At 35.4% G+C, this 22,323-nt stretch overlaps 1 protein-coding gene across 1 annotated transcript in view; it reads left to right on the forward strand.

Annotated features, from left to right (window-relative positions):
• The window catches only part of LOC308631644 (voltage-dependent T-type calcium channel subunit alpha-1I-like), a 174,668-nt gene that overhangs the window by 101,106 nt on the left and 51,239 nt on the right, over positions 1–22,323 (forward strand). Inside the window, 1 exon segment of the mRNA XM_081263025.1 lies at positions 11,081–11,184. Within this exon segment, the coding sequence (XP_081119151.1) occupies positions 11,081–11,184 (104 nt within the window).

The raw sequence follows: 22,323 nt of genomic DNA on the forward strand, positions 1-22,323 counted from the left end.
TTGACCTAATCTCCTACTCTAAATTCAACAATCCTTTTGTACAATTGGACTAAGTTTGGGTATGTGTATTGAAAAATCTATAAATACAAATCAGATGTCTCTCGGTTGTGTAAGCAAATTTTGTTTTTGAAAACTCTTTCATGGCATATATTTGGCCTTCAAAACAAAGCAGGTCCTTTATTGCAACAGGTTTACTCAAATTTGGTGTAGGACATCTAAGATGCTACCTGATGGTGTCAGCTCTTTCCTGGAAAAGGATCTCAGATATTTGAGACAAGATCTAATTTGTATGACCACTTCTTTTCCTCCCTAAATATTTGCCTAAAAATTATCTAGTTTTGCCTTGGTTGTAAACTTGCAGATTTGATCTAGACCGAACCAAATTCTTAGGTACTAGACATTGTTGACTATAAGAGACTTGGGTGGTGTGGGATTGTAAAATTTTTTGAGAAATGGGCCCCCTACCCACCATGCGCCTCATCACCCAGAGAGTAGATACCCTGGACCCTGGTCTTCTCTAGTCCTGTCTGCAGAGAGCTTTTGTCTTGGTAGATGCTCTTCACTCACCTTCTAGTCACTGCCTTTGTTCAGGTGAATTCTGGTTGCTTGATCCCTAAAGAGTGTGCCCACTTCTGAGCCCCAGTGTTCCCCCACCTTCCTTGGCTGGCCAGAACCACTATATTACACATACTTATGTAGAGGTCTTATTGTATCAATGCTTGGCTTTCTCTACTCAGATATGATTTAGCATAATTTGTTTTAGGTCTCTAAATTGGATGTTTCTGTATTCTATTGTCAGATTTTTGCATTAGGTACTTTAAATTGGGAACACCTGCTTTTTAAAAAAAGATCCTCCCATGATTGCTCAAGCAGAGGCCTGAATGAGAGGACTGGGAATAGATGGTAGTAAGCAAAATGAAGCCGAGAGTTTTAACCTCCCTGTGGTATTGTTAGAAGCACAGTGGGGCAGGGAGAGGGATACACAACTCCTTGTAGTGATCCCCTTAGAATAGCATCAGGTCCTATGTCTGTAGAGAAACAGAAAGGAAGACATAACCCAGATGGGAGAAAAACATGTGTAGAGAATAAGCAGGTCTGAGAAGTAGAACATAAAAATGAATCAGAGAGCAAGGTGCACATCAGTGAAAAAGACGGGGGAGCACAGAGACTCCTGGGCATAGAAGGATGACCCCAGGGGAGAGATGAAGGTCAGGTACTAGGATGATTTTGATGCCTGGGACGCCCCATGCCCCCCCTCCTTCCATAGCCACATTAACCATGAACAGTGAAGCTGAGGCCTGAGAGTGAAGCCCTGTGATGAAAGTGAAGGTTGGTGGCAGGGTTGGAGAGAAAGGATCATACAAGTATAGTCACCAGCCCATCCTTCCCCCCTCCCTCTGCCCTTCTTCCCTGCACTGTTATTCAATATCTTTATGGCATTCAGCTTATTTCCATAATTGGGTATCCAAAGTTGAATTTGCCAGCATCTCCAAGGGATTTCAGCCCTTCCTCTAGCTAATCACACTTTCTAGATGGCTCTCCTGTCTCAGGGGTAACCTTATCCTTAGAGGCCAAGGCTTCTCCCAGCACACTGTGTGGGAGGGACACGAAACCTGATGAAGCTCTTCTTTGTACAAGATCCCCAGGCAAATGTGACAATTTATAGAACTCCCCCCCCAGTAGGTTTATTTATTTTCTAAAGAGCTGTGAGTAACTGGGAAAATCCCCGGTCTGATAAAAACTCCCTTGATGCCCAAACTACTTTTTCATCTGAAGCAGGTTATAACTTCCTAAATGAGAATCTGGATTAATAAATTGGTTTGTTTTTAAGTGTGTGTGGTTTTTTCCCCTTTTCCTTCATCTCTCAGGTATAGAAAGAACATTAAATGACTTTCCTAAAGGCTCTTCCCAGTGGCCTAACCACCATGGGAATGATCCTGATGCCCTTATCCCATGTATGCTGACCATTTTCCTCATCCTATCTTTACCTAATATTTGATTCCAAAAAGCTTTAAGTCTCTACTCCCCTTTGTTACCTGTGCAGTAAAGCTCTTCAAACAGTTAACTTCTCTAAAGACATTGGTGATCTTTGGATCTTGGCTACGTTGAATGTATTTCAACTCTGACTATAAAAAAAAAAAAATTAGCACCTACTGTGTGCCAGGCACATAGCCTAGGAGCCAACATTGCAGTGAAAGGGAACCCTGATTAAGTAGAGTGTTAGAATGGGGATAGGCAGAGGGCATCAGGAAAACAGAGTAAGGGGTATTCCTTAATTGAAATGAACCTTCTGGAGCAGAACCAGTCTTCAAAGAGAGGGACAGAGGGCAGCCAGGCATTAATATTGCCAGGCGTACTGTACGAATATTGGGACATGAGGCTGGTTATGCCAATAAACAGGATTTGGGAGATGAAATATTCATACTTCTCAAACCAAAGTCTCTTTGAGGATTTTAAAAACAACTTTTTTATATATAACTCTCATATTTAATCTGTTTATCAGAGACGTTCGTTAGTTCTCTTCCAGTGTAATTTTGTTGACCTTGCTTTTTATTTACCATGTATATTTGAAAGAAATGAAACATTTATATAATTTTGTCTTTTGTGAGGCTGCCCCAAATCTTCTGAATTAGCGTGGAGTCATAACTTAATCTCATTTTTAATTTCTTTACACCCGCTGGTTTTTGTTTTTATTTTTTCCTTCTATCTAGTTTTATTCTCATTGTTCAGTCTTAAAAAAAAATATGATTCCTTCATTTCCTAATCTAGATAGCTTCTAAAACCTTATCTAAGCCCAAGGAGTTAGAATTTATGCTAAATAAGTAGTTCTCATCGTATTTGGACCTCACCTCTCGGTAGTCCATGGAGGTAGAAGATACAGAAATGTACCATGGTCACATCAAATGAGTGAGTGCAGCCGAAACAAACTTAAATGATATGCACTTGTTGCCTTTCAGTTCATTAACTTACAGCACTTCTGTTTTTGTGTTTTGGGGGTTTGTTTGTTTTGGGTGCCAGGGATTGAATCCAAGGGTGCTTAACCACTGAGTCACATCCCCAGCCCCTTTTAAATACTTGATTTAGAGACAGGGTCTTGCTGAGTTGCATAGAACCTCACTAAGTTACTGAGGTTGGCTTTCAACCATGATCCTCCTGCCTCAGCCTCCTGTGCTGCTGGGATTACAGGCGTGTGCCACCATACCCAGATAACTTATAGTACTTCTGAAGCAGTGTTTCCAAAGGTTCTCTTCCTATCTGAGTGGTTTACTGTATGCCTGCTTTTTAAATATTTCTTGTTTTCTTTTTTGTGGCCTGTCTTTGAGTCTCTACAGGACTTTAACTGTGAAGTGTAAAAACTTAAATTATCTAAAAGGGAGACTTTGGACAAATTGTTCTATACTCACATGGTTTACAATGAAAGATTATCCACTGTTCATTTTACCTATCAATAAATTCAGTACTGATAGGTAAAATGTGGAGTGTTAAACAAAATAAACGTGGGTGACAGCAGAATGAATTAGCGCTACAAAGAACAAAGGCATTTTCCAGCCGTTTACACCCAGAGTCTTTCCTAGTGGCCATCCTCTCTTGATAAGGTAGTAAGTTAATTTTAAATGCAGACCTACATATTTCAAACTTGTGACATGAGTGTTGCTTCTCTTTAAGTAGTCATGTCTTGCCATTGGTGAAAATGAAACTACGTCCGTTGCTTTCTCTGAAGCAGAGCTTGAGATTGTTCTGCTGGGAGATGGCCTTGAGATTGGTTGATTTTGCTGTTTCTTGTTGCTGAAGGGAAATCATGGTTGTTAACAAGGAACTCAATGTCAGAAAGAGAGGGAGGCAACTTGGGGCTTAGGTTCCTCCCACTACTAAAGAAAGTGCAGCTGCGCATTTTTAATATGCACGGCAGGAGATTTCAGCAGCTCGATGATATATAGTGCATTAATGTTGAAAAGATAAACACATTTGGAGAGCACAGGAAGGGCCTTGTGTTTTTATGTTAGCAGAATGCTTCCTAATGAATAAGAATGTGCTGCTGGCTTCACAGAGCCATATGGCAGCTTTTCTAATTTTAGTTGGGTGCAGATGCATAATTCTCTCATTTTACCTTCTAGAACCTTTGAGATGCTACATAACTTTTCCTGTAATATTTAATCTATAGTGCTTGGCCAGAAACCGCCTGTCATTGTTTCAGTGACTTCTTTGCTCTGCATGGGTCTCACTGCTGCTGGGGTTTGACAGTCATTTCACCTGAAGCCATCCAGTTTCTAAATGCAAAAAAAGATGGCAATTGTTGATGTATTCCCAGTAGAGTCTTAAAATTTGTTGTGGAGATGATTAGACTTGTGTTTGACATCAGTCCACTGAAAAATTGATAGATTTCTGGGTGAGTGATTTTACCCAATTTTGAAGCAGTGGAATTAATTATAAAACCTTGACAAAGTATCAGGTTCATTTTAGTCAGAGATTCTAATGTTTTAAGTGACACAGCCTCAGCAAAAGCAACTATCTTCATGCTTGACCAAACATAAAAATAACTTAAACTTTTAATTGGCTTTCATGTCAGAGATATCTAAACATGGGCAGTGCAAAGAGGTTTTAATGTATGTGTAAATCGCTTGTGGATTCTCTTTCAGTTGATGCATTTTTACAGAGTGAGTGCTATTTGTTTGAATTCTGACTTTTTTAAAAAGATAGGCCAATGTCCACAACTTTCCTGCAGCCTTTTCAGATGATCCAAAAAGAGGAAGGAAAGAAAGAAAGAATATTAGCTTCTGCCATAATGGCAGTATCACCCTTCCCCTGTAATGGGCAGGCATGAAACCACATGTAGGTTTCCGAGTAATCGGTGGTGGTTGGCACTGCTCTGCTAGAGTTAGAAAAATCATGTGGCTGTCCCTTGAGCCATGACTGCCACCCCTGTGAAGGGATGGGACTCCGTTTTCCTAGTGTTTTGAGGAAAGACTCTGAGATTGTGTTTTCAGTGCAGTTGCCTAATAAACTCTGTGATAAATGAAAGTCAGTTTAGAAGAATATATAAAGGTCTTTAAAAAAACAAAACACTACTTTATGATTTACAAATATCTAATGTACTTTTTTACAGATAAAGTAATTTTTCATTAGGATCAATTTTTGATTTATTGCTGTTCTCACCAAAAAACTGGAATTTTACTTTGAAATTTATACGTATGTATGCCAGTGATAAAAAGCATTTTAATCAAGCTTCTTCAAGAGTATTTCCTTGTATTTTTAAATCACTTATATTTATAGAGATCAAATGCTTCCCTATTTACCTCTCCTTTTTTTCTGAGAGAAAACATGAATAATAATTACTTATAAAAATATGGAATATTATATTAATGATTTTCCCCCAGTTTGTGGTATGATTCATCTTAACACAGTCCCTAAAGAGATGGGGTTTTGTTCTTTGCTTTGAAACTGGAAATTTTTAATTAATTGGTATTGGATTTCTGGAGTGCAGGCAAATGGAGAAGGGGACCAGGAGTGATTGCTCTCGAAGCAGCCACTCAGGAGGAAAGGCTAGTTAGAGAAAGATTAGACAGGCATCCTTGGACAGTCTCTCCACTCGGGGTTTTGCATTTGTAAAGTGTGCTGCTCTCAAAAAAAAAAAAAAAAAAAAAAAAAAAAAAAAAAAAAAAGAGCTGTGTTCTGATTTTTAGAAATTAATAGGAATGAAGAAAAGGATAGAATCATTTTCATTATTATTTTCTTAGGTCATATTCTTTATCTAAAAAGAATAATGGAAGACATGATGAAGTCAAAACATAGAGGAGAAATCTTTTCTTAGGCTCTGAAAAATTGAATTTTAGCATCTCTTTCTCCAATTCAAGAGTTCCATCTGTAATAATGAGAATTTCATAAGGTTGTGATCATATGAAACTCTGGGACTAGCTTTCTACTGTTGAGTTTACTGAAGGATATTTTTGTAACAGAATATATTTTTATGGTTAATGGATGCAAAATATAGAAAACTATATTTAGTTTGTGACCACTGAGAAAACTGCCTAATTTTAAAATATTAAATACTGTGTTTCAGTATAGTAATGCTGTACTTACAGAAGTATAAATATATCTAAGGATTTAAGCATATTTTTATCTGGAACATAAAAATAGCATACTCGTTACTGAAATGCTCTGTCAAGATACCAGTATATGTCCCGTTAACATAATAGTGTATTCTCAAAGGAGTCCTTCTCTTCTTCCTTCTCCTAACCTTCCCCTTCCTCCTATTTAATTTCAAGGTTTAACCGAACATTGAAGAGAAGTGGCAATTATTTCATGAAAAGTACCCAAATAGCATCAATTCAGTGCCAGTTTAATTTAGATTCCAGTTAATTTGGTAAAGCCATATTTCTGGGTGTTTTCTCTCTTCGTACTATTGATTTATGTTTAATATTGAGAAATGATCAAAGCACAAATTCAGTACAGAATTGAAAAATAGATAACAAATTGGTTAGAAAACATTCATATTCTGAACATTCTTCTGAGAACAGGAGTAAAATGCCCCAAGTTCTTACCCCTTGACTCATATTTATTTTGTTCACATAGTAATGAAAATTCCTCATTCTTTTAATGTACATAAATTTCATATATGTAAAAATTGCAATATTTTTTAAGAATCCTCTTGCAATTAATCTATAGACTCAGTTGGAGTTTGCTTTCAAGTCACATGTTCCATGTTCCACTAATATAATTTCAAATTGATCTTGTGAAAATATTTGTAGTTTCTTTTGTGTGTGTGTGTGTAATTGTAGATGGACAGAATGCTTTGATTTGTTTATTTATATGTGGTGCTAAGGATCCAACCCAGTGCCTCACGCATGCTAGGCAAGTGCTCTGACACTGAGCTACAGCCTCAGCCCTATAGTTTCATTTTTAGTCAGGTTACTAGAGCTCCAGATTAGATGAAATTTTTGTCAGTATTCCTAAATATTGATTTCCAGGGCTAGGCTGAGATCTCCTAGTGACCCAGTGGCACACATCCGTTTCCACCCATTTCCTTGTTGCCATCTATTTGCATATCCCGTGGACTCCAGCTCAGTTTTAACGCACATGAAATATTTTCAGCTATGTCCAGCCATTTTTCTGTGCTTTGTGAAATTAAAATTGTTTGTTGCAGCTTAGCCCATTACTGTTGTCATCTGGTTTGCTCATAATTGTTTTGGCTTCCTGACTGAAGTGTGTGAGCTTTCAGCCAGCAAGGGCTGTATACTCCACTTCTACGGGCTGCGTACTCAGCACCCACCCAAAGCACTCTTGGACCTCCTCATTTACTCAGATAGGTTGCTCATTCTGTTAAATGTTTTATATGCTGTTTGTTGTTGTTGTTTTTCTTTTAAAGATTTAAAGATACATTCTTTGAAAAAGAGAAAAAGCATATTTGTAATTTATTATAAATAATTTTCAGGGAATTATTTTTATCCAGATTTTCCAGTAGTACCCCTAAACACATGTTTTATCAGATATAGATCATCTCCTAATTTAACTTTTAGGTCCTTATCCCAAATTATACCTGATCTGTATATTCCTAATAATGAAATACAATGCAAATTGGTCCTGATTCAATATATCTTCTGATAAAAGTATGAAATTCTTTGCTTGAGCATGTTGCTAGAATATTTAGAATGCTTAGACATAAGGACTTATCATTGTTTAGGAATCTGTCTGATGGAATTATTTTACTGTTAAGTTTTACAAATTCCACATAAAATATTAATAGATGAATTTAGGTCCTAAGAATCATAATCAGATCCTTAAAATATAAATACTTCACCAAGTCTAGTGATTTATCTTCTAAAGATTCAATAATAGGGGATTATCACAAACACTATTTTATCCTAAAAGGTAGCATTAGTATAGACACTATAGAAAGCAATAAATCACAACTATTGTGATATCAGAATATCATAGGACAACCCTGAGGTTTTCTAGGGGCCAATGGCAGTAGTGTTGCCTTTTGATAAGCAGCTGATGCTTTATCTCTCACTCTCCCCCAGCAATTACCTAATTTAAGGCCATTCTTTAGCCTCCTTCCTTTTTTTCTTTGTTGTTGGCAGAACTGGGGATTGAACCTAGCTAGTGCCTTGCATTCTACCCCAAGCTTTACTCCTAGTCCAAATTCATTTTTTGAAAGGAATGAAATGACAAGTTGTAATAGTGGAAGAATGGAAGTTGGCGCCCTTAGAGATGAGATAACTTGAAACTTAATATGTCAAAACAAAATGATTTGTTATTTAAGACCAGTTCTCCCCCAAGAATCCTTAGCCTTCAGGTTCCTTGACTCTGCTCACCTCTTCCCTGTTCCAGTCTTCTCCCTGTACTCTGAAGGGCCAGCAAAGCAAATAGTGGGAAAATGGTTCCTCTTTCCACCCACCTTCAACTTCACTTATTTCTGGGATTAGTGATGGTGAAGAGTCTGTCAGTCGCATGCCAAATGTTTAGTTAGAACCTACTCTAAAATAAGGACAGTATTAGCCGTTGAGAGGATTCAGATAGTCCCCCCACTTAATGAAATTTGGCTTATAGTGTGTTGTTTTAGAACTGCAGAAGGTAGGAGAATGGGGATACCCCTTAGGAATGTATCAGATTCTCATGCAAGGAAAACCTTTGATCTGTGTGTATGCTCCCACTGCAAATTCTGGCAGATACCCTGGGGAGGGGTCTTTTCACATACAGCATTCCAATTTAAGAATCACTGCTGCTGCTGAAGGATGTTTCTGGTAGGAAAATGGTACATCTGTAGATGGTGAGAATGCAAAGCAAAGGCTACAGACTTGCTCCTCCACACTGACTGCCACCATACTAAAGACAAAAAAAAAAAAGAAAATGTGCAGGACCACATATGTTCATAATATCAGTACCATGAATTTTGAGATTTGGTACTGATGAAGTTCATGCAGCCTTTAATCTGAGGCATGCAAGGACCTTCATAATGCAGGCCATTTAAGAGGTACAAGCCCTGTTCACCTCCAGGGGGACTCCATGAATATCAGTGTGATATATGAGAAAAGTCCAGGCCAGCCTGTCAGCAAAAATGTCCACCAGAATTAGGTGAGGGAGGTGATGGCTTAAGTCCTGACTCTGTATTGGCAGATGTGAAAGTGAGCAGAACCTGAGGAAAAATTTCTGGCTCAGAGGTGAACTGGCCAAAAGACAGAAGATATGTCCCATTGTACATTTATTATTCTGGATCTTCGGGCCATGAAAAAATGGAGGGAAGAGGAGACATGCTATAATCAGCTGAGCCAGTCCTGTGTCCTCTCACTGGAGAACCTTGATATCTCCTTCTCTGGAAGGACTGGCTCAGGAATCGGGGCGAGTCCACACCCACAGAGGGCCAGGACCTAGTAGTGAAGGACCAGGGAATGGCCAAAAGAAAGTTAAGGATTGACACGTCTGCATGGTATTGAGCTATGAATGCTACTGGACAAGTCATATCTATTTATAGACAGTCACAATTTTTTTAGATCTAAGGAAGTAAATATGGAAGGTAGCAGAGTAGTTGAAAAATTTGGTACAATCTGCTTATGATAGTTCTACAAAGAAATTACACATGGAGTTCAGTAAAGAAGCAGTAAATACAAATACTGTAGCCTAATAGATTTATAAACAGCTTCATAGTTTTTTGTTTTAAATTTTCTTAGTTTTTCAGGAAAGACAATTATGAGGATATACAGAGGCAAACAGCTCAGTTTCTCCTACTAAGCTCTCACAATACAAAACAGTTCTGTGACCAAATGTATGAAGTTTTTGTAGTTTTTAAAGTGTATTTTATCTATCATTCCCTTTGTTCTTGATCCAATTTGACATCCAAAAGGAGACAGGGAAACCAAAGCCTTAAAAGTGTTTTGCTGTGAGTTGTACTTCTACTAAGTGGCTGAGTTTGCACTTGAATTACACAAGTCATCTTCCCTTTTCACTGATAAATATACGTCATGGAAGCTTGGGAGCAACAAGATTTGGAGAATCTGAATGATTCCTAATTATTTCTAGATTCCACAAACTAAACTTTACAGATTTTAAAAATATTGTATAAAATCCCCCATCGCCCATTACCAAGCTCAGGAAAGCAGATTGATTATGAGTGCTAAATTGAGTTACAAGTTTTTTTGTGTTTTTTTTTTTTTTTTTGCATTTTCATTACAATGATAACATGCAGTGTAAATAAGGATATAATTTATTCAGGTACAAATGATTGGTGCATTGTTTTTCTAGCAAGTTGTTGATATATATCTATTGCACTTTAAACTCTTTTGGTGCTCTAGAAATAACTAGTTTACACATATCTTGATAAATATGCATCTCTCTCCTGTGAGCTTTTTTATAAAATAGTGTTATCCATAGTAGAATGGCTCCTGGCCATGTAGGTCTGAAAGCTTCCTTAGAATTTCAGTCCAGGAGCATGGGCCAGGCACCTCTGTTAGATCAAAGGGCGGCTGTTGACATTCCCTGAAAGCTGGACAGGGTTCCTCTTCCCTCTGCTTTAAATCATGAAATCCCTTGGATAAGGTAGGGACTAGATCTTCCCAGTCACTTTAAAGGTGAATGTGGCAAAAGTAGAACAGTAAGACTCAAGGAAGGCCTTGTGGAGTCAAGTGGGGGCAGCCATAGCAGGTCTTTGTTATTTCTTCTTCAAATGTGTGCAAATATATCTCAGATTATGCCATTGAATTTTGAATAACAGACCCTCCTTTATCCTAGTTTGGGGAATCTCTTGAGTAGAAACCAGTTGTGCCATAGAATATAGCAGTTTCATAATCTAGAAAAAGTGTCTGTCAGGGACTGGCACGAAACCTCTAAACTCATTTTCTTAGCAGTCTGAAAGAGCCACAGGTTCTGGAGGTGAAAAGTTAACGTCTACTTAACTTTTTAAGTAACGTCTACTTAAGTTTCTACTTCAAGATGCTTCTCTTGTCCAGGGGCAGTGTGGATGTGCTCTCTTTTATAGGTATATCTGATCCCATTTGAGTTTTTTTAAATCACTATAATAAAAATATTTCTGTGTCACTCTGCCCTTGAAATAGCACCACCATTTAATTCATACTTATGTTTGTTGCAGAGAAAGCAGCAGCTGCCAACATAGACGAAGTGCAGAAATCAGATGTGTCATCTACAGGGCAAGGCGTCATCGACAAGGATGCATTGGGGCCTATGATGCTGGAGGTATCTTACCCTCATTTTGGTTCTTTATTTTAAAATGTTGACCATCATGTGATTTTTTTTTTTTTTTTTTGGATTACGGGTGAATATCACTTAAGAAAAATCTGCACTAATACTACAACATCATGTCCTTAGTAGTATGTGTGTATGTACCTGTGTTCTGGCTCTTTGTGTGAGCATATGTATTTTTGAAATAAACAATATAGAATTAAATTAACTAGATTATAATATAAATTGACAGGTTTTAGAAAACTATATTCACAGGTCCTATTATATTTTATGGTGAAATATTTCCCAAACTCCTATTACATTTTATATAAGCCGTGTTCCTAGGTCTATATGTACAAGTAAAAATTTTAGAACCAATAGGTGTAAGTGCACTTGAAGTAGTTAGAACAGAATTGCATGTTAAATGATTTCTCTTATAATTCATTTTTTAAATTTAGAACCAAAGAGTTTATGTTTTTATGTATGCTACTTCAAACTAGCTCATTTATCTCATAAACATGAAAATTGAAATACTAAGCTGAAGGAACTTCTAGGATAAACAAAAGTGTGGATCTCTTCTTTGTTAACTTTGGAAAGCTTTGTGACCAGCTACTGTTCAGAATTTGTAGCATCCAATTTTCCTATTTTATTAACTAGTACTAAACATCAAATGTTTTGCTGTACCTGTTCCAAAATTAAAGTTCAAGATGTAGGCTATGGTAAGATGAGAGGAAAAATGCCAGCGAATATCTAACAAGAAACAGGAACCTGGAAACATAAATTATGTTGTTTCTTAGGATAATTTGCTCATCTGGTAATATGGTGAGGCTGAAAAGCACTTCGAGGCCAGAAGCTTTGCAGCATCATCATTCTAGATCTGCTGGCTGCAGCAGCCTCCCATATATAAGAAATTAGTGTTTTTAAGACAAAGATAACTAATGCTCTCTCAACCTTATCACCCCATCCCCTTTTCTTAGTTGGTGCATAAGATGATTTTTATTTTTAGAAAATCTAATTCTGTGAAAATCTGCCATATAATTGGGGGTGGGAGGTGAGGGAGAGACAGAAGATTAAAGATCTGACCAGGTCTTTGTATTTAGAAATGATGGACTTACATAATTTTAAAATATTTGTTTTATGCCACATATAGAGATTAGTTTCATTTAACCTACCTATATTTTCCCTTTCATTTCTTAGTATGAAAGTAGAAATTTTTGTTTTGAAAATGTCCTATATTCTGAATTTTTTATCTTACATTTTCACTGCAATTCCAGTCTCAATTAATTAGTTTTCTGAGCATTGTGTAGCTTGAAAACTTAGCCATTCAACCTAGATTCTTGATTATATTCAGGTTTGATTTTTTCATAAGAAATATCTTTTTAATAACATAATATTATAATGTTGATTTATAATTTATCTAATGCTGCCCAGAGTAATTTTGAATTGAACTAAAATTAAATTACTTTTATTTAGCAAGATGTTTTTTTTATATTTTTTAGCTTTCTGTTTGGAGTAATTCAGGATTCTGCATTTGGGGTTGTTTTCATCAGTATGATATTTAATTAAAGAAATTTTCATATTCTATGTCACCTGTGTCTCCCTCATGATCCACTTGTGAATTTTTCTGTGTATATCACATACATATTCCAGCAAGAACAGTATTAATCTCTCTTCTTTTACAAAGTACCATTGTTCTTTACTAAATTCACTACTCACTGCTTTCTGTAGTCCCAAGCTCTGTTTATTTGAAGACAAGTAAATACTAAATGGTTAACTATGAAAGAAGGAGATTAACACTCTTAAGGAATTTGGAGTATGGAAGGAATATATTTGGGTGCTTATTTTTACCTCTCTACACACTAGACTGGCAAACATATTAAAACTGGAAGAAAACCATATCTAGTTCCTTTTCCTATATTTTCCCTTTTCACTGAAGCTGGCAACAGTACTGGCATGCTCTCAAGTCCTGCTTCATGTACGAGAAGGCATATTTTCATGGTTTCTCTGAGAAAGGGAGAAACATGCACACTGCTCTCTTTCTAACACCCAAATCGCACACATGGAGTCACCTTATCTCAGGGAACTTTCCACCATGACAGAACAAAGGGGACTAAAAATTTAACAGAAAACTAGGGGCTAAAATGTCCAGCAATTTAGAGCCTGACCTCAATGCCTTGAATTACAATTCAAAGTAAACAGAAAGCAGTTCAGAATGCAGGATGTGTGCTTAATGTATTCCATTCAGTTCACTGCCAGAAATGAATTGTTGCATTGTGTGTTCGTCAAAGCATCCAGGAGTGACTCAAGGATGCGCTTAAGCAGAGGGCATCACAGTAGTTCATTTAGGCATCAGAAAAACAACCCCAGCCATATCTTCAAGGCCAGGTAGCTGAATCACATTTTGTGAAACTCCAATGAAAACCTAAACTTTACTGTTGAGTATTTAGGATTATTTTAGAACTAGGACTTTTCTAACAATGAAGTTTTAAGTGATATAACAAATGCCTTGTTCCGAATGGGAATACATGTAGCAGAGGTGAATGAAAACATCCAGATGCTTTTCCCTTTGGTGGAGGCACAAATTAACCAGAGGTGTGGTTATTAAATCAGAATCTACTCATACTAAACATAAACACATAAACAATTAGAAAACATTTTCTATTCTATATTGTAAATATAGAAAATAAACAGTATTATTACTATAGTAATACAAACATAGGCAACATTGATGTTCTTATGCTAAATATCTGAAAACGTTTACATACACTACAAAATATTTCTAAAAACATCATTAATAAATGTAAAGCCATCCATCGGAGTGATATTTATACAGGATGGTCACCACTGACTATGGTAGGTAATTCTTTTACCACTTTTGGTCATCACACTCAGATCCTTAATAATAATTGAATCTACAGTGATTTTCTGTTAATGAAATATGAGACCTTAGAAAAATTATAATTTCCTTCCAAATATATGGAAACTTGGAATATTATTTCAATGATTAATTTTATACATTTGCCAATTTTACATTTAGGCTGAGGTCTATAACATTCAATGTTTCTAAATTCTATACTTTTTTTTAGAGATTGGAAGGTTAAAACTTAATTAGAAAACATGTTTTAGGTGCAAGATAATTGCTCATGACCTGACTCTTCTCCTATAAGATTATGCTAGAAAAGCCCTAGGCAAATTTTCATTATATATCAACTTAATAATAAAATTTCCAGTAATCAATTTTATTTGTTCATTAATTGTTACATTCCTTCCTTTTATATGTGGAATAATGGATTAAAATTCTATTATTGCTACTGATATTTTGCTTAATGCAATGTAAAGTCCCCTCAATCTCATAAAGGCTATATATGATAAAAACAAAAATTATCATCATAATGAATGGAGAAAAACAAAGCATTTTATCTACAATAAAGAACAAAACAAGTATGTCCATGCTCACCATTCTTATTCAATATTGTTCTTGGAACTAGCAGAGAAATCAGGCAAGAGAAAGAAAGAAATTAAAGGAACACCAATAGGAAAAGCAGTCATCAAGTTATTTCTGTTTGTTAATGACATGATACTATAAAAGACCCAACAAACACCACCAGAAGACTGTATCTAGGTGGATTTATCTGTCTTCTGATAAATAAACTCAGGCAAGTATCAGGATATAAGACCAACATACAAAAATCAATAGCTTTTCTATACTCCAATAATGATTCTGCTGAGAAAAAAAATCAGGAAAACAATTCCATTCACAATAGACTCAAAAAAATAAAATACTGGGAATAAATCTAACTAAGGAGGGAAAAGACCTGTGCAGTAAATATTATCACTGAAGAAAACAAATTGACGGAGAACTTAGAAGATGGTAATACCTCTCGTGTTCTTGGATTGGCAGAATTAATATTGTCAAAATGGCTATATTACCAAAAACAATATACAGATTTACCATAATCCCTATCAAAATTCCATTTATTCTTCACAGAAGTAGAAAAACCAGTCCTAAAAATAATATGAAGAATTAAATGAACCACTATAGCCAAAGCAATTCTGAGCAGTAAGAGTGATGCTGGGAACTTCACAATAACTGATGTGAAATTATACTATAGAGCTATAGTAACAAAGACAACATGGTATTGGCATGAAAACCAATGGAATAGAAGACACAGAGATAAATCCACATAGATACAGTGATCTGATTCTTGACAAAGATGCCAAAAATGTAAGTGGAGAAAAGAGACTTTTTAACAAATGGTTCTGGAAAAACCTGGCTATCCACACATAGAAGAAGGAAACTAGATCGCTATCTTTCACCTTACATAAAAAATCAACTCGAAGTAGATCAAAGATCTAGGAGTTAACACCCTAATTGCTAGAACCAAAAAGAAAGAAACTTAAATTCAATTCTCCAGTATATTAGGGCAGTAACTGATTTCCTTAACAAGACTTCTAAAGTTCAAGAAATAAAACCAAGAATCAATAAGTGGGATGGCATCTAATTAAAAAGCTTCTTCACAACAAAAGAAACAAGAGTGTTCAGAGAATATACAAAATTGGAGAAAATCTTGGGCATCTCCTCCTCTGATGGGTTATTTATATCCAGAATATGTAAAAGACTCAAAAACTTAACACCAAAAAAACAAATAACCTAATAAATAAACTGGTAAATGAACTATATGGACATTTTTCAAAGACAAAAAAAAAGAAAAGAAACACAAGTGACTAGAAAATATATGAAAAAAGTGTTCAACATCCCTAGCAAACTGGGAAATGCAAATCAAAACTATACTGAGAGTTCACCTCACTCCAATTATAATGCCAGTCAAGAATAGAAATAAACCTAAATGCTGTCTAGGATATGTGGTAAAGGTACACTCTTGGTAATGTTAAGTTAGTAGGACTAATTTGGAAAGGAGTATCAAGATTCCTCAAAAGACTAGATATGAAACCAATGTATAACCCAGATATCCCACTCCTTATGTATTTATAAAAAAAGAACTAAAAGCAACATACTACAGTGATACATACATACCAATTTTTATAGCAAGACAATTCACAAATACTGAGTTATGAAAGCAGTTCAGGTGCCCATCAACAGACATATGGACAAAGAAAATATCATTTTCTGATAAATGGATGAAACTGGAGAATATCATTCATGACTCAGGAAATCAAGCTTCAAATGTTTTCTCTCATATTTGAAAGCTAAAAAGAAAGAGAAGGAAAAAAGGGGGATCTCATAAAAGTAGTAAGGAGATCAACTGAATGAAGAATAGAGTGGAAAAACTTCTTGAGAACATAATTGTACAAAACACCAAAACAGGGATAAAAATTAACATTTATAAATATTTGTTGATGAATCATCAGAAGTAATATTTCTAAAATGGGAATTAAATGAGTTTAAATTTATTAACACAACTCAGTGTTGAAGGTCAAATCTGTCTTGTTCTGCATAAAGTATATTACAGAAAAATTAGTGAAAATTACTGTAATTAGCCAACTGTCATTCACAGTGTTTCTACAATTTTTGAAGTTATCCCTCTAGTTACTTGAGGTTTATTTTATTGCAAGAAATTTTAGAGATAAAAATTAAATTGACTTTTTAAAAGAAGTGTTACTGTTGTATTTTGTCAAAACTGAAAATTTACAAATAAACTTACACAGGAAAGGACATATTCAAAAAAAAAAAAACAAAAGAAAGCATTTTAAGTATTAAAATATCTCTCTCACTCAGAGGAAAATAATAGATTCCCTCTACATATTTCAATTTGTGCATGATGCATTTTATGAAATCATTTTTTCAACTTTTCTACTAATAATTGGTACTCACCAGCTAAACTGATAATCTTTACAATATTGTACTCATTGTATTAAGCAAATACTGAGAGTGTTGTTAAATTTTTTATTTAGACTCTGCACAGGAATCCCACTGGTAACTTTTCTTATTAATACACTTTCATCTTCCACTTACGTACCCAGGCATCCCTCTACAAAATATAATAATATATTCCAAGAATCTTTGGGGAAAATATTCTTTGATCATGGGTATCTTTACTGGAAGAAATTTACCTACATTATTAATTATCACAATGTAATTAAATCAAAACCATTTACACTTTTAATTTGAAATTGTATTGCTTCATAATTAACCCAAATGGAGGATAAGGTAATTAATTTTTCAGGAAACAATTTCAGTGCATAAAGTTAAATATCAATTAATATGTGTATTAAATTGCCAGTAGTGTTTTGAAAAATTAATTTGTTCTCAAACTTTCAGAGCAGCAGAAATTTCATCAGTGTTGTCTCAATGTCAAGTAATTCACAAGTAAAACACAGAATGAATTTAATTACAATAATCACTAAGAATATAATTATGTTTCTATTTAACATTTCTTATTTGAGTCTTCCATCCTAATTTTTAAGTTATAACCACAAACATCCTGGAATATACTAATTTTTCTAAATATAAAATAGTGCTTTAAAATCTATTATTAGGGGGATATGTAGGATGTACATCTCATTCTCCAGAAAAATACAGAGTCTATGGTATGAATAGCGTAACCAGTTTATCTAGTGATACTAATATAAACTCAGGATACTCTGTGTCCTAAAGGATAGAGTGCTAACAAATTTACCTATATTCCCCCTGATATAAAATATACTTTCTAAAGTCAATATCAATTTAGACAAAACAAACAATTGCAATATCTCCTCCTTATAGTTCCTATGGAAACATATTTGCATTAGCTATCTTGACAAACATGCTTTTCCCTATATTATAGAGTCCATTACTGACTTAAATATGGATTAAGAGTAGTGCTTTCTTTCCTTTTAGTCTAAGATAGAACTGATTGCATTTCAAATCACCTTTAGTTTCTAGGTAGTTGATAAAGTTATTTTTATATGTTTTAAATGTTGCCTGACAAATGCAAAACAAAACAAAAAGTGGTTATTCTAATAGTTGGACATTAGAATTGCTGAGAAATATTTTTTATGATTTTTAATGTGTTTTAATAGAAATCGTTCACTGCAAAAATAACATTTCCTGGATTGGGAAAGAGAGATATAACTTTTATTTTTAAAAAATATATAGAATCATGTCATCCGCAAATAGTGATAATTTAAGTTCTTCTTTTCCTATTTTTATGCCTTTAATTTCTTTCGTCTGTCTAATTGCTCTGGCCAGTGTTTCGAGAACTATATTGAATAGAAGTGGTGATAGGGGGCATCCCTGTCTTGTTCCAGATTTTAGAGGGAATGCCTTCAATTTTTCTCCATTCAGAATGATGCTAGCCTGAGGCTTAGCATAGATAGCTTTTACAATGTCGAGGTAAGTTCCTGTTATCCCTAGTTTTTCTAATGTTTTGAACATAAAGGGATGCTGTACTTTGTCGAATGCTTTTTCTGCGTCTATCGAGATGATCATATGGTTTTTATCTTTAAGTCTATTGATGTGGTGAATAACATTTATTGATTTCCGTATATTGAACCATCCTTGCATCCCAGGGATGAATCCTACTTGATCATGGTGCACAATTTTTTTGATGTGCCTTTGTATCCTATTCACCAGAATTTTATTGAGGATTTTTGCATCTAGGTTCATCAGAGATATTGGTCTGTAGTTTTCTTTCTTTTTGGTGTCTTTGTCTGGTTTCAGAATCAGGGTGATGTTGGCCTCATAGAATGAATTTGGCAGAGCTCCCTCTTTTTCTATTTCCTGAAATAACTTGAAAAGTATTGGTATTAATTCTTCTTTAAAGGTTTTGTAAAACTCTGCTGTATACTTATCCGGTCCTGGGCTTTTCTTGGTTGGAAGTCTTTTGATTGCTTCTTCTATTTCATCTATTGATATTGGTCTGTTTAAGTTGTGAGTATCCTCCTGACTCAGTCTGGGCAAATCATATGACTTAAAGAATTTATCGATGTCTTCACTATCTTCTATTTTATTGGAATATAGGTTTTCAAAATAATTTCTAATTGTCTTCTGTATTTCTGAAGCATCTGTTGTGATATTGCCTTTTTCATCTCCTATGTTACTAATTTGAATTCTCTCTCTTCTTCTCTTCGTTAGCATGGCTAGGGGTCTGTCAATCTTATTTATTTTTTCAAAGAACCAACTTTTTGTTTTGTTAATTTTTTCAATAGTTTCTTTTGTTTCAATTTCATTGATTTCTGCTCTGATTTTAATTAATTCTTGCCTTCTGGTACATTTGCTGTTGTTTTGCTCTTTCTTTTCTAGGGCTTTGAGATGAAGTGTGAGCTCATTTATTTGTTGGTTTTTCCTTTTTTTGAGGAATGACCTCCAGGCGATGAATTTCCCTCTTAAAACTACTTTCATTGTGTCCCATAGATTCCGATATGTTGTGTCTGTATTTTCATTTATCTCTAAGAATTTTTTGATTTCTTCCTTTATGTCTTCTGTAACCCATTGATCATTCAGTAACGTATTGTTCATTGTCCATGTGATGTAGGATTTTTCCTTCCTTCTTTTATCATTGATTTCCAGTTTCATTCCATTATGATCTATCTGATAAAGTGCATGGTATTATCTCTACCCCTTTATATTTACTGAGGGTTGCCCTATGGCATAATATATGATCTATTTTTGAGAAGGTTCCATGTGCTGCTGAGAAAAAAGTATATCCACTTGATGATGGTTGATATATTCTATATATGTCAGTTAAGTCTAGGTTATTGATTGTGATATTGAGGTCAATAGTTTCTTTATTCAACTTCTGTTTGGAGGATCTGTCCAATGGTGAGAGAGGTGTGTTGAAGTCACCCATGATTATTTTGTTGTGGTCTATTTGATTCTTGAACTTGAGGAGAGTTTGTTTTATGAACGTCGCAGCACCATTATTTGGTGCATAAATATTGATAATTGTTATGTCTTGTTGGTGAATGGTTCCTTTTAACAGTATATAATGTCCTTCCTTATCCCTTTTGATTAACTTAGTCTTGAAGTCGATTTTATTCGATATGAGAATGGCCACCCCTGCTTGCCGATGACATGATTCTATACCTAGAAGACCCAAAAGGGTCTACAAAAAAACTACTAGAACTAATAAATGAATTCAGCAAAGTGGCAGGATATAAAATCAACACACATAAATCAAAGGCATTTCTGTATATCAGCGACAAAACTTCTGAAACGGAAATGAGGAAAAACACTCCATTCACAATATCCTCAAAAAAAAAAATAAAATACTTGGGAATCAACCTAACAAAAGAGGTGAAAGACCTACACAATGAAAACTACAGAACCCTAAAGAGAGAAATAGAAGAGGATCTTAGAAGATGGAAAAATATACCTTGTTCATGGATAGGCAGAACTAACATCATCAAAATGGCGATATTACCAAAAGTTCTCTATAGGTTTAATGCAATGCCAATCAAAATCCCAATGGCATTTCTTGTAGAAATAGATAAAGCAATCGTGAAATTCATATGGAAAAATAAAAGACCCAGAATACCAAAAACAATTCTAAGCAGGAAGTGTGAATCAGGTGGTATAGCGATACCAGATTTCAAACTATATTACAGAGCAATAGTAATAAAAACAGCATGGTACTGGTACCAGAACAGGCGGGTGGACCAATGGTACAGAATAAAGGACACAGAGAATAATCCACAAAGCTACAACTATCTTATATTTGATAAAGGAGCTAAAAACATGCAATGGAGAAAGGATAGCATCTTCATCAAATGGTGTTGGGAAAACTGGAAATCCATATGCAACAAAATGAAACTGAATCCCCTCCTCTCGCCATGCACAAAAGTCAACTCAAAGTGGATCAAGGAGCTAGATATCAAATCAGATACTCTCCGTCTGATAGAAGAAAAAGTAGGCTCCGATCTACAGATTGTGGGGTCGGGCTCCAAATTCCTTAATAGGACACCCATAGCACAAGAGTTAATAACAAGAATCAACAAATGGGACTTTCTTAAACTGAAAAGTTTTTTCTCAGCAAGAGAAACAATAAGAGAGGTAAATAGGGAGCCTACATCATGGGAACAAATTTTTACTCCTCACACTTCAGATAGAGCCATAATATCCAGAGTATACAAAGAACTCAAAAAATTAGACAATAAGAAAACAAATAACCCAATCAACAAATGGGCCAAGTACATGAACAAACACTTCACAGAGGAGGACATACAATCAATCAACAAGTATATGAAAAAATGCTCACCATATCTAGCAGTCAAGGAAATGCAAATCAAAACCACCCTAAGATACCACCTCACCCCAGTAAGATTGGCAGCCATGATGAAGTCAAACAACAATGAGTGCTGGCGAGGATGTGGGGAAAAGGGTACTCTTGTACATTGCTGGTGGGACTGCAAACGGGTGCGGCCAATTTGGAAAGCAGTATGGAGATTCCTGGGAAAGCTGGGAATGGAACCACCATTTGACCCAGCTATTGCCCTTCTCGGACTATTTCCTGAAGACCTTAAAAGAGCACACTACAGGGATACTGCCACATTGATGTTCATAGCAGCACAATTCACAATTGCTAGACTGTGGAATCAACCCAGATGCCCTTCAGTAGATGAATGGATAAAAAAAATGTGGCATTTATACACCATGGAGTATTATGCAGCACTAAAAAATGACAAAACCACAGAATTTGCAGGGAAATGGATGGCACTAGAGCAGATTATGCTTAGTGAAGCTAGCCAATCCCTAAAAAACAAATACCAAATGTCTTCTTTGATATAATGAGAGCAACTAAGAGCAGAACAGGGAGGAAGAGCAGGAAGAAAAGATTAACATTAAACAGAGTCATGAGGTGGGAGGGAAAGGGAGAAAAAAAGGGAAATCACATGGAAATGGAGGGAGCCCCTCATTGTTATACAAAATTACATATAAGAGGTTATGGGGGGAATGGGATAACAAACATGGAGGGAAATGAATTACAGTAGATGGGGTAGAGAGAGAAGATGGGAGGGGAGGGCAATGGGGATAGTAGAGGTTAGGAAAGGTAGCAGAATACAACAGTCACTAATATGGCAGTATGTAAAAATGTGATGTAACTGATGTGATTCTGCAATCTGCATTTGGGGTAAAAATGGGAGTTCATAACCCACTTGATTCTAATGTATGAAATATGATATGTCAAGAGCTTTGTAATGTTGTGAACAACCAAT

This window comes from Spermophilus citellus (assembly GCF_964194105.1).
Source record: "Spermophilus citellus genome assembly, chromosome: 12".
Lineage (NCBI taxonomy): Eukaryota > Metazoa > Chordata > Mammalia > Rodentia > Sciuridae > Spermophilus > Spermophilus citellus.